At 30.5% G+C, this 13,465-nt stretch overlaps 1 protein-coding gene across 1 annotated transcript; it reads right to left on the bottom strand.

Annotated features, from left to right (window-relative positions):
• Window positions 1-4,367: 4,367 nt before the first annotated feature.
• On the bottom strand, window positions 4,368-11,203 carry LOC130948697 (calmodulin calcium-dependent NAD kinase-like). Its single transcript, XM_057877541.1, has 9 exons — window positions 10,994-11,203; window positions 10,681-10,869; window positions 8,715-8,941; window positions 7,070-7,131; window positions 6,737-6,949; window positions 6,511-6,640; window positions 5,548-5,897; window positions 5,149-5,293; window positions 4,368-4,678 (listed from the first exon to the last, which is right to left on the bottom strand). The coding sequence occupies exons 1-9, from the start codon at window positions 11,004-11,006 to the stop codon at window positions 4,436-4,438; spliced, it is 1,572 nt and encodes a 523-aa protein (XP_057733524.1). The 5' UTR covers window positions 11,007-11,203; the 3' UTR covers window positions 4,368-4,435.
• Between the last annotated feature and the right edge of the window lie 2,262 nt (window positions 11,204-13,465).

The raw sequence follows: 13,465 nt of genomic DNA, 5'->3' as shown, positions 1-13,465 counted from the left end.
AAGAGAAGGCCACTGACAAGACACCAGCAAGGAAAGGAACCAAGAGATTTCCAACCAAGACACCTCCATCTACAAGCGTCAGTTGGAGCAACCCGTCCACCTGCACATCTCAGCATGCACCAAGGACGGTGCAATCTTTAAGTGTGGGGAGGTCGATACCGATCTCCATAGGTTAGTTATTTCTTGACTCAACACCAAATTTCTTATTTTATTTGTTTGTTCATTGTTGCATTTGCATGTTTGATTGCATATTTGTTTGATTTTTTGCATATTTTACCACTTGGTTGAAGTAATATTTTCTTTTTCAAGAAACCTTTTAGAGCATTTCACTAATTTAAATAAAAAAAATTAATTAAAATTTTTTATGTTAAAATTTATTTGAAGTTGTAATTGGAACATGAATTATAGCTAAGAACACACAACCTGTGAGATTTGAGCTTAATTACATGGTTACATTATTTAACCATAAATATTTTATTCTTGTGTGTTTTCTTCTCTATAATTGCAATCCTTGCTTTGTTTCAGTCTATATGTCCAATATTTAGTGTATTTACATGCTTGCATATGATTGAGGCCATTGTTTGATTTTAACTCACTTATCCCAAAATTAGCCTACCTTTTACATCACCCTTGTTAGCCCCCTTGAACTTTTAAATCCCTTCTGTTTTATAAACACATTACTAACCTTAAGCAGAAAAACAAAATAAAAATCCCAAGTTGAATCCTTGGTTAGCTTAAGATAGATATTGTGTATAATTTGAGTGTGGGAAATTTTATGGGAATATGGGATGATATGAAAAAGTAGGGGATTAAATTGAATAAATTATTTGAAAATTTGGGAAGCATGCTCATGTGAAATCAAAATATTTAAATTACCATGTGCATTGAAAAAAATATATTAAGTAATTAAATAAGGGGATACAAAAAAAAAGAAGAAAAGAAAAGAGAAGAAAAATAATATTACCCCAAATGCAAAATAAAAAGAATCAATGCACATGGGACAAAATTCAAAAAAAAAAAAAGTTTGATACATGAGCATGTAATACAAAAAGTGGGAAAATTTGGGTAGCTAAGTATAATTTTAATTTTAAAAGTTTTATAGAGTATGTATATGTTAGGTGAGATCTTAGACTACCCAAGGATTTCACTAGCTCACTTAGCCTTATATATATACCCTCACCCTTACCTTGGCCCCATTACAACCTTAAAAAGACCTCATGATGTTTGCATTGGTACATTAAATATTTGTTGATTGGTTAGATGAAGAACAAAGTTTAGAAAGCAAGACTAGAGAAGAGTAGAGTGATTAACCCTATACACTTAAGATATTAGAGTGCATATACACTTCCTGTGAGGGTTCAGTGCTTAATTCTATGTTCCCTGCTTTCATGAGCTATCTTCTTATAAGTTTACTTATTTTTACTGTATAATTTTAATTAGTTAAATCTGATTTATGTTTATCTTGGGGAACTTATTTATTTTTAACCAAGTAGGTAGGAACATTTTTTTTGCATGTAGTTGCATTCATATAGATAGGTTGCATTTCATACATCCTACCATTCCTCTTCATCTTTATAGTTCTCTTAAGCTTAGCATGAGGACATGCTATTGTTTAAGTGTGGGGAGGTTGATAAACCACTATTTTATAGTTTATCTTGTGCTCAATTGAGTGGTTTTTATCTACTCTTTACCCACTTATTCATACTATTTGCATGGTTTTACATTTGCCTTCCTAATTATGCGCTTTGATTGAAAACATGTTTCTTTGGACTTATATTTGCTAATATTAATCATCTCTTATTACCATTAGATGCCTTGATATGTGTGTTAAGTGTTTTCAGAGATTATAGGGCAGGAATGGCTCAGAGGATGGAAAGGAAGCATGCAAAAGTGGAAGGAATACAATAATTTGGAAAAATTGCTAAGCTGTCCAGCCTGACCTCTTCGCACTCAAACGGCTATAACTTTAGCTATAGAGGTTCAAATGACGCGGTTTTAGTTGCGTTGAAAAGCTAACGTCCGGGGCTTCGAGTTGATATATAATATGCCATAGTTGCCCTGATGCTAGGTGACACGACCGCGTGCTCCATGCGGCCGCGTCGCAGTGACAAAAAACCAGCGTGGCAAAATTCGAAACCAGCGAATTCTGGACTGTTTTTGATCCAGTTTGCGGCCCAGAAAACACATATTAGAGGCTATAAAGTGGGGGAATACATCCATTCATAATCAAGCTCTCATATTTCACTTTTCATGTTTTAGATGTAGTTTTAGAGAGAGAGGTTCTCTCCTCTCTCTTAGGATTAGGATTTAGGACTTCTCTTAGTTTTAGGAGTGACTCTAAATCCCAGGTTCAATGTTCCCTTGAAGTATTTTCTACTTTTATTTATTTTATTTTATTACTCCATTTCTTATTTACATCTCAATTGGCTTATGGCTTTCATGTTATGATTTTCTTTGAATTAATATTATTTGAGGTATTTCAGTTATTATTGCTTTCTTTTATTTACATGATTATTGCTTCCCATCTGAAGGCATTTTTATTCCAGTAGCTTCAATTTCCTTTCCTTTTGTTTTGGTTAAGAAATCAGTAACTCAGGAAGTTATCCAACTCAACAGCATAATTGATAAATGTTATCTCCTCTAATCGAATTGAACTTCAATAATCCCAATTTTTTCTTAGGAATTAACTCGGATTTGAAGATCAAACTAATTAGTCACTTGACCTTCCTCTGCTTTAAGTAAGGGTTAACTAAGTGAAATTAAGATTCAATTTTTATTATCATTGATAAGGATAATTCGGTCTGGACTTCCAATTTCTTATACCTTGCCAAGAGATTTTATTGTTATTATTTTATTTTATTTTATTTGTCATTCAACATATTCCCTCCTAAACCCCAATTTACAACTTATAACCAATAATAAGAACATATCTCCCTGCAATTCCTTGAGAAGACGACCCGAGGTTTAAATACTCGGTTAACAATTTTTAAGGGGTTTGTTACTTATGACAACCAAAACGTTTGTACGAAGGGATTTCTGTCGGTTTAGAGACTATATCTACAACGCGACTGTTTTTATGAAATTCTTTACTAGCAAAAATCCCAACGTCAGTGGGACTCGACAGTGGGGTGCCAGCGGTTCAGGGAGAAATGGGATAATGGGTTGGCGCTGGGTTTCCTGATGGCGATGGCGGCTCCAAGTTTCGCCGCCGGCGCCGTCCCCCCTCGTATACCCTTTTCGGAGCATGCATGACTGCAAGATCTAGAACTCACATAAAAGACGGAACACCAAAGGGATGCTGGTTGACAACTACATCTGCTTCATTTTGCACCGTCGAATTGTCTACCTGCTCTCCATCATTGTTTTCATCATTGACTTTGTAGTTGGCTTTGAATTCCTCTTCACTGTCGTTGTTATTTTCTTCCTATGCTATGTCTCCGATTTCATCCATATTCAACTCCTCGCCAACCGTGACGAGCCCTATATGTTCTTCAAACTCAACGTACAACTCTATCATCGGCACCTAAAATCGAGTTTGTTGATAAATATAAAACATCTGTTGCATACATGCGTCATCAGTAATGGGCATTATTTGAAGCTGTATTAGCCCACCAAATACTTGTATAACATTCTTGTATAAAATGTTGCTCACCCTCTTTGAAATGTGACTTTCTATGTTTTCACAAAGACCATTTTATAACTCTACAAAACTCATGGTGCACGGAATAACAAGAAAACGGACATTCACATACAAAAGTCACTCTTTCGTGTGCATTTAGTATGATCTCACTGTTATAATATACTTACAAATTTACAATACCTTTCATATAGCCTCCACCTCACCTCACCCAATTTTTTTGACACTACTAATTATCACAAAAGAATCACAGATATGAAAGAGATAAATGATGATGATATTTATACACAAGGCTCTTGGATTAAAATATTTTAATTACACAAAATTCGACCTACAATTATAATTTAAAAAAAGCAACAAAGCACAACATACATTTTGCAGGTTTTAAAATTAAAAATTCAAAATGCAACCTAAATTTTATAGTAATCTAAATGAAAATAAAATGAGTAAAACGCAACCTGCGTTTTGCAAGATTCAAATTAAAAAAAAAAGAAAGAAATTAAATCACAACCTACATTTTGTACTGATATTATATCGATGTAAATACTTTATCCACGTTCATCTCATTGTGTAACACCAATTTTCTTTCTATATCTAAAAAAGTCAGCCAAACAATGTGTTTCATATTTTAACGAATTTTTTATTTTAATAGGACTTGATTGAAACTTAAATATAAGTTAAGTTGTTTATGGAGCATTTCTGATTCTTAATATGCACAATTTTTCAAAAATAAGGAGGAAAAAGTTATGCACAATTTAAAGTGATTGACTGCAAAATATGTTACAAAAATATGGTGTTCTATTTTCTCAAGGTTTTCTCTATTTTGTGAATGGATTCCCTCAAGTGTTTTTGATCACTTGACCTTGAAGGTGCCAAAACAATGTCTCTCCAAACAGAACCAGGTTTCATTATAGGGCTGGGATCCTTGTAAAGTTCATAGATGGAATCGGCTTCAGCATTCAAACTTGCTATCTTTTTCAAGCATTTGATATCTTCAGGATCCACCAGTAGATTGTTATCACCGTCCTTCCACCCTATGAGCTGTAAACATATATAGTATCATTTTACAACAAAGTCAGACTAATTTTCATCGTAAAATATTGTAAAACAAATCGTTGAGCAATACTCCGAATTAACTGATAAAGAATTATGCAACAAATTTTAATTATCAAATCAATTCTTAAATTTTTATTTTCTATGTGGAGAACATGATTTAAAAAATTTAAAATTTTTAAAAACTTTTATATGATTATTAAATAATAATAGAGAATTAGAGATTTTTTTAAAAAAAGATAATTTTTTGTGTCCTTTAAAAAATAATTTAACAGAATATAATGTGATTGGTTTTTCTAATAATATAAAAGATTAAAAATAATTTAATAATTAAAAATGTTTAAAATCTTTTAAATGTGCAACTAATTTTTTTTTAAATTCACGGGGATATTTCTCATAGATCGCTTCATCAAAAGAATAATAAGCACGTTTTTTTCATTTTTTTTTTTTATTTTTACCTTTGGTGGACCACCAATGGAATTTGTGCAATATAGCCTAGCATTATCCACAAGGTTGCAATATCTTGGAAATGCATTAGCGAATCTTTTGTGAGACTTCAATTGTGAATTTACCCTTACAGCCCTGCCTGACATGATAGCTCTCCTGTCAAATTCAAATTCAGCAATAAGAAAAAAGTGTTAGAACTACTATATATGCTATAATCACATTATATTAACTACCTAAGTAATACTAATTATAATCACAAGAAATATATAATATTAATTAATTATATTAGATGTATACTAAAATCAGTTATTAATATAAAATATACGGTAAAAATAAATTAAACATCACAATACAAATATATTAATAACTAATTTTAACGTAAAAATATTTTTGAATATTAATATACGTACCTAATGCCTCTAACAACAGCAAGATAGCCATCACAAACTACACCAACTAACTCTATTCTGTAAGGCTTTTGATTGCGGCGAGATTTTCCGTTACAATTTTCGTCAGCTTCATCATTTTCCTCTGTCTCATTCACTTCCTCCCAGTAGTTTTCAGTTATGGTTCCATCTTCTTCTGAAACTTTGTAGCCTACCCCCATTCGGTACCTGCATTTGTGAACATTTCTTGCCATGGAAATAGTCTGCTCCACAAAAGGCTCCCATGATAAGGTTCCATCCATGATCACATCTCTCCCTTCATTTAGAGCTGTCACCAGTAGAGATGATGCTGCATCAGTTGATGATTGGTGCACCTGTTTCAGATTTTCAGAGTTCAATGTTTTCATTACTTGAAAGCTAGTTTAGAATGGCATAACATGTATGACTAATAATCTTATAGAAATTTTATCAAAGATACAAAAGGACAAAATAATCTTTTAAAATTTGAAAATAGTAAACTATATTTTTTTTACTATAAAAAATTTTGAGTATTGATAATCATAATTTTAAAATATATAAACTAATTCAATACATATTAAATATTGAATTAATTTAACAAAATGATCAAAACGAATAGTTTGTTGGGTAGTTTTGTCAAACATTTAGATACTATTGTATATTAATTCAATCTTTTACGAGTATTAAATTAATTTACATATTTTATAATTAAAAAATTTTCACAAATTTCTCATAGTAAAATATTGTATTTTTACTCATTTATTAAAAGTACTAAAATTAATCTACGTTATTCAATAAAACTAAAACAAAATATATTATTCTTAAATATGTGTATATATATTTTGTACAGAAAGAATAATTTGTCATTTACTCTTATTATAACTTGAATTTACAACTTTATTTATTTTCAATTTCTATATAAATATAATATCCTTTAGAAGATTGTGTTTAGGATATGAATGATAATACCAATTCAGCAGTCATGAGCATGTCATCATGGTGACCTCTTGAGTTAAGGGCTCTATAAATGACATCATTCTCCTTGAAAGCATCTGCCTCTACAAGTACAGCATTTGAAGCTGCTCCAGACCAAAATGATCTGTCAATTTCATTTCATACATGTTAGCTCCAAACTATAAGAATATGAAATTTGAGTTCAAAGGACTTGATTAAAAAAATGATGATGATGAATTACTCTTTAAGAATGTCCTTAAGAACGGTGCTCTTGCCAGCACCCATGCCACCACCCATGAGAAGCAGAACAGGGCTCCTCTCACTATGGGCAATGGGGACCATCACTTCCGTACAATGCGATGAGTCACCTTTTATTGCTTTGATCTCTTCCACCAATGTGTTGAAAACTCTTGCTACCTTCAAATTCTTCGTTATTCTCTCAAATCTTTGATTCCTGTATGTATTTTCTCTTTAATCATCAATATTCCAATTTCAACATTGTAACATTTATTATAACTCAAATTTTAATGACTTTCTTCTTATTTCATTTCTGTGAATTTATAAAATAATTTACCTTGTAGCTGCCAATAGAATGTTTCTCAGCTTTGTTTTCTGCCCGGAATCAATACTTAGTACCTATGATTAAGACCAAAATAAATAAATAAATAAATAAAATTAGAAAGAGAGGAGAGAGAGAGAAGGCTTTCTTGTAACTTTATACCACTAAACAGAAAAAGTATAAAAAATTCTTATTTTTTAAAGATTTAAATTTTAAAATTTACATTTAGAATTTAAAATAAATAAAATAATTTTAAAAAATTAATTAATATTAACTGGAAAAAATTAATTCTCTGACATTACTCCACTAAACATATACTTATTAAGTTATTATTAGGATTTAAATAAATTATCATATGGAACTTGACTTAGATATGATATATTTGTGCACTACTACTTACCACTAAACAAACCATGGTGGCTGTTGTTAAGTGGCTCTCATCTCCTAGACCACTACTAATAATTGTTTACAAAATTCATCAAACTAATAACCATTCAATTCGTTAATATTGAAATTAACATTTTCATTCTAATAATAACCACTCATCACCAGCCTCACCGAATTAATTAAATTAATGCATGATGTTATATTTTTTTAAACATTAAACGTTCTGGAGTCAACAAATGCCGCATCAGCAGAGCGATATTGACGCTGATAAATAATTTTCAACATCCATCTCAGGGGTGACATAAGTTTATATGTGAACAATAATTTTGATTATATTGTGTCGGATTATTAGCCTTGTCATTGGTTTAAATAACAACAGCTATATATGACAAAAACTTTTCATTGAATAAGGAAGAATTGGACCCTGCTTACATGCTGTAATTATTTTTCAATATCACTCTATTTCTTTACCATTCCATAGCGAGTAAAATCTAACAATATATATAACAAAGGTAAATAAAATAAGAAAAGACTCTTGTACTTAATTATTTATTTAATTAATATTAGAAAATCAATTTTTTTCAACTAGTTTTTTTCACCTTAAATTTCCTAACTTAAAAATTAAAATCATAAATTCTTAGCCTTAAACTCTCAATCTTAAAAAAATATTTAAAATTAAAAAAAAATCTTGCTAATGTTAAGTAATGTTGGCTAATATATATATAGAGAATAAATCCGAATTCGCTATTATTTCAACCTATCATCCATTCTCTCTCAAGAAAATATAATCAAGTAGGTTAGATACATGATTCCCATTCTTGATCAACTCATTATTTTGGCGGTTAGTCATACCATCCACACATTTCTAATTTGAACAATAAATTTTTCTTGTATGTACACTATTTGTATAAAATATCTATATATAATATGTGGTCCTTATTAAATTTGGTGAACTATCTAGATGAGTTAGCATAATATTTTAATTTAAAAAAGATACATCTAAATTCTAATGCAAGTATAGCACTCTATTATTCTCACACGTTTGAGTTCTCCTTTTTTAATTATAAAAGCAGCATAATATCTTTGCCTTTTAAACAATTATTATGAAAGAGAAAAATGAACAACTGTCTTCAATTCACTGAGATTGAAGATATAAAAAGTTCGTATAACTAACAATAAGAATATTATCCACTCATTTAAAGATAATATCTAGGCATGAAAAGAAGTTAGGCATAGCAACAAAGAAAAGGAGAGATGAAAAGTGATTAATTACCTGGCTAATGAGAGAAGAAGCATGGTTCCAGTGAAATGCAAAGTAAGTGAGGATGCATCTATCAAACTCATCGATCAATTTTAAGTATAAAACATCATCAGGGTCCCTTTCATTGGCCAAATATTCGTAGATATTTTCTTCACATCCTTTGGCCTTTCTTAAATACTCATGGGCCAATCTACAAAGCTCTGGGACCTCATTTACATCTTCGAATCCCATTTGCCTCGCTATACAATTTTGATTAGAACAAAATTATTAATTGTCAACGTCAAATAATGTATTTTGACCAAATATTTAGCTGGACCTAATCAATCTTCATTTTGTTTATTTGGTAAGTACGTTTTTTAGATATATGATTATTTATTAGTTTCAAATTTTGAACAAATCATTTTATAATATAATATTAAAACTTATTTTAAAAAAAATAAATAAAAGACAAATTTATGCATAATCACGCTTCAACCTCACGAGATACACCAACTTAGTGTTCCCATGAACAAGAAAGGGCCCCTCGCTAATAGAAAAATAAATAAATAACTTTTAGCGCCATTTTAACAGCAATAAAAAAATCGCTAATATATTTATCGATAATTAGACCTTCGTTGTTTTATATTTATTATTAAAAAATTTTGATAATAATTATATAATTATCGATAAAAAATTTTTTAATAACCATACAAATATATAATTGCTATTTTAATATATTATAATAATAATAAATATATAATTGCTACAAAAACATAAATTAAAAGTTTTTTTTTCACGACTAAAAGTTATTTTTGTTTTATTGCTTTAGCTTGTCTTTTAATTTAATTTTAATATTATTTTTATTATTATTTAAATAAAAATTCCTACTTAAAATTGAGTGGTTATAAAAGTGCTATAGACAATTTTTGCTGTACCGAAAAAATGTTAACATTTTTTAAGAAATTACAAAAAAAAAATATTGAAATTTAAAATTACAATAACAGAAAAAGTACTATAGTTACCAAAATCACTACTATGAACAATTTATATTTTATAATATTCCATTGACAAAATGTTTTCAAATACCATAAATTAATAAAACACACATCTCTACTCATCAATAGTGAACCGAGAATGTATACGAGTCATTGTTACTATGTTTCTGTCTTTGCCACTACTCATCAATAGTGAACCGAGAAAGTATTTGTGTTTCAGTCATAATAGTACTACGTTTAAGAGTTTGAAAATGTTGTCCAACAAAATAAATGTTTGAGAATAAATAAATTGAGACATTTAAATAAAAGAAAAAGATATATAATACTGGGTAGGTTAAATGTCATATCATCTAAGAAAAAGACATATAGTATTCATGGAATGTTTGACAGAGAATAAGAGATTCATTTTGGCCCAGTATTTCGAGAGAAAAATAGTGTGGTCGTCTGATGACAAAATTTAGAATCTGAAGTCAAAACAAATATATTGAGTGGTTTGATTTTCTTGGTAACATTGTTATAAATATTGCTTGAGTTAGAGATTTCCTATCTGTCTTTTCTTTACTTTTTTAGTTTCTTTAATTTTTGTTCAGACACCAAAACATTTAAGAATATAAGAGCCCATATATTCAACGGCTCTAAACTTTCTTTCTTTTTTTTTTCTTCTTTTTTTTCTGTATACTGAGACGAAAAGAAAACCCCAAGATATGTGCGATATGCCATTACTCTGAACCGACTTAGAAGAAACGGAAAAGGAAACTATCAAAATTAAAGAAAGTAATAAACAAACTGTCATGTAATATAAGTAAAGTGTAATCTTTTGAGTGAATATGAATTTCCAGCTAAAGAACACAACTTAAATTTTTATGTTAATGTACATTATTTCATCCTTGAATTCGCTGATTGTGTTTCTTTTGTGTGTGGTACTACTTTATTTATCTATTAGTGAGTATTTCACAGATGATTTAGCAAGTGATAATAATTAAGGCCTTCAAATTAAAACTTACCAACATAGTGAGAGAACTTTTCAAGCTTTCCAACACGCCCAGATTCTGTTCTATCTAGATTGGGGATAATCTTCTTATCCTTATTAGAATTCTGCCGCCGGAATCGTGAGGCGGCCGCCGCGGCAATCAATCCGGCAAACGACGCAACCAGAACATGTGTGAGGTTGATTGCTTTTCCACCAGAACCACCTGAAAGACACAAGTCATAGGAATTAATCTTCATGATGTGGTCTTCTTTTTTCAACACATGTATTTAACTTTATTTGTTGCTAAGAGTAGTAACTATGATCTAAGATTTTGGTGAATTAATTACCTTGCAGCTGCATCTCTAGCTGGTGTTGAGGAGTATAGAATATGGATAGAGAAATATGGGCGGAGAAGCTAATAAGTGAAGATTATTATTATATCGGTGCTGGGTGGCCTTCAATTATTTTGTCGTTATTATTGTGTCTCTGGAATGGGAGAGTGGTTGGCACTTATATATATATATAAGATCAACTTGATATTGGGTCTCCAAACGTGTTTCTTATTGTAAATTTTTTAAAATTAATGTATATGCAAATACAAAAGTGATGTTTATTATAAAGTTATAACTATATGGGATTTAGTATTAGTGTGGCAACTGTTTAAGTTATTATTTAAGTGTTATGATCAGGGTTTAATCCTTCCTTAGAAATGGCATGTATACTGTATTTTTTGTAGTTATCATTTCACCAACTAGAAAAGAAATTCTGACATAATTGACTTTCAGCGCACATGGATATCTGAAAATTAAAATTCATAAAAAAATGTTATAATATTCGAATTGAGACGAAAAAAATGTTGGAAAAATTTATTCGTCAACGAAGCTTTAAATAATGATCTTCTGCTCCATTTTTTTTTATATTAGACATATATCTCTTCTCAACTGGCAAATTTTTTATTATATTTTTGAAAGTTTCATTTGATAAATCTCCATGACATATGCATATCATGAAACATGTGGTTCCTAATTTTACGGAAATATTTGATCATAACTTATTTTAATTAATATTTATTAATTATTATAATATTTAATAAATATTAAATAAAATAAATTCGAATTATTTTTTATTTTTTTAATATTAGGACAATTTTATTTTATTTTTTTGTCATTAAAATATAAAGCTATATAGCACTAGCAATTTAGCACCGGCTTGATCAATAATATTCTTAATAATGATACTGTTCCCAATTCCTTAAATTAATTTTATTTTAATAAAAAAATACAGGTAGACAATAAAAATAGTAAATAATGTAAACAATGAATATATTGGATGTTTATTTCACTAAATGTATAGATAGTTATTCTAATATTAAGATTTAGATGAGTAATTTGAAGATGTAGTGTGTTTTGATTTGATTGATAGTTGTTCATGTTGTTCAAAAAAATTATTGGTTACCTAACATAACCCTATTTTAATTCACCTTGTCCTCAAAGAAATGTTTGTATTATATAGTGGACACTTCATATTGTATTTATTTTTGCTCTCGTAGTATTATTGCAAATAAAGTTGATGGTTCTACTTGAACTTAAAAAGGGGTTAAATCAAGTTGGCTTAAAAATTAGAGTTTCAAAATTTTGTTTCAACAAAAGCTTAAATTGCAGGAGATTATTTCATTTTGTCTCGTGCGCAGAACAAGTAAAGAGTAAGGAAGAGAAGATAAAGGCCAGCATGTATCCTGGTTCGAATTCTTTGTGCAATGAATCCTATGTCTAGTCTCCACCACAAACCATGGTGGAATTTTCACTAAAATTCACAGTTTATATTCACCAATACTATTGAATTACTCCCTAATTCAACTAGTATCTACCCCTAAGCTTTTTTCATCAAAGCTTAGCTTCCCATAGTACTGTTCCAACTAGGAAGGGAAATCTAAACATATTTAAACTCACAAAGTGCTAACTCAACTTGGCAAGGGGAACTAATTCTAGTTCAACAACTCAAATCACATCAGAAATCAATGGCTCTTTTGCATCACTCTTGCCTTTTTTCTCTTGGCTTTTCAACCTCACAATATTAGCCTTTTCAAAACAGAAAATGTCACAAGACAGCCATAACAATAAGATCAGAAATTAAGCTTGAGTAGAAGAAAAGATTCCAGCTCAACGTTTGAGATGGTGCTCTGAGTGTGTGCTCTCTTTTTCTTGCTATGAAATGATGGAATGAGATTTCTTATATGTCTTCAGCTTGCCTTCATTTTTCCTTCTTCCTTTTTCTTTTCCTTGTTGCCCGTTGGAGCTGTCACAGCTAGCATGTAGTCCTTCTTCATCATGCTCCACTACTTCTTCTAGATGAGAAGCGCGTCCACCACCTCTGTGGTCCTTTTCTTTGTTTTCTTCCTTGGCATGCACTCCTTTTTCATTCATCTCCATAACCCCTGCTGCTACTGCTATTATCAATTTGTGTTTTGCTCATCCACTAGCCGAATGTTGCTCTGCTAATGTCCTTGGGATAGTGGAGATGTCCTTGTGTCCTTCTTACTTTCACAGAGCCACACCTGTCCTTCCATGGTTGTTGTTCCCTTATTGTTTCAACTGTCATCATTTTTTCTTTAGCAAACACATAGACATTTAATTGCTGAACGGTGCTATGAGGAGCAATAGCTCTTTACATGGCTGAAGTTAGGGGTGAAAATAGGCCAGGCGGCCTGCTAGGGGCCTGTAGCCTGGCTTGTGTTTGGCCTGGCCTGGCCTAACCTGATAGAAAATAGGCCTAGACTCAAGCTATTAAAAAAACCTAAATTCTTTAAAAGGCCAGGCCTA

This window comes from Arachis stenosperma, chromosome 9 (genome assembly GCF_014773155.1).
Source record: "Arachis stenosperma cultivar V10309 chromosome 9, arast.V10309.gnm1.PFL2, whole genome shotgun sequence".
NCBI classification, from domain to species: domain Eukaryota; kingdom Viridiplantae; phylum Streptophyta; class Magnoliopsida; order Fabales; family Fabaceae; genus Arachis; species Arachis stenosperma.
This window is presented reverse-complemented; position numbering and strand designations above follow the sequence as displayed.

What these genes read in the sequence shown, in the direction of transcription:
- LOC130948697 (XM_057877541.1), bottom strand. An exon ending in AAAGTTCTCTCACTATGTTG is followed by an intron (nt 8,942 to 10,680) that starts GTAAGTTTTAAT and finishes AAAATTGTATAG; the next exon opens with CGAGGCAAATGGGATTCGAA. An exon ending in TGCTCATGACTGCTGAATTG is followed by an intron (nt 5,898 to 6,510) that starts GTATTATCATTC and finishes AATCTGAAACAG; the next exon opens with GTGCACCAATCATCAACTGA.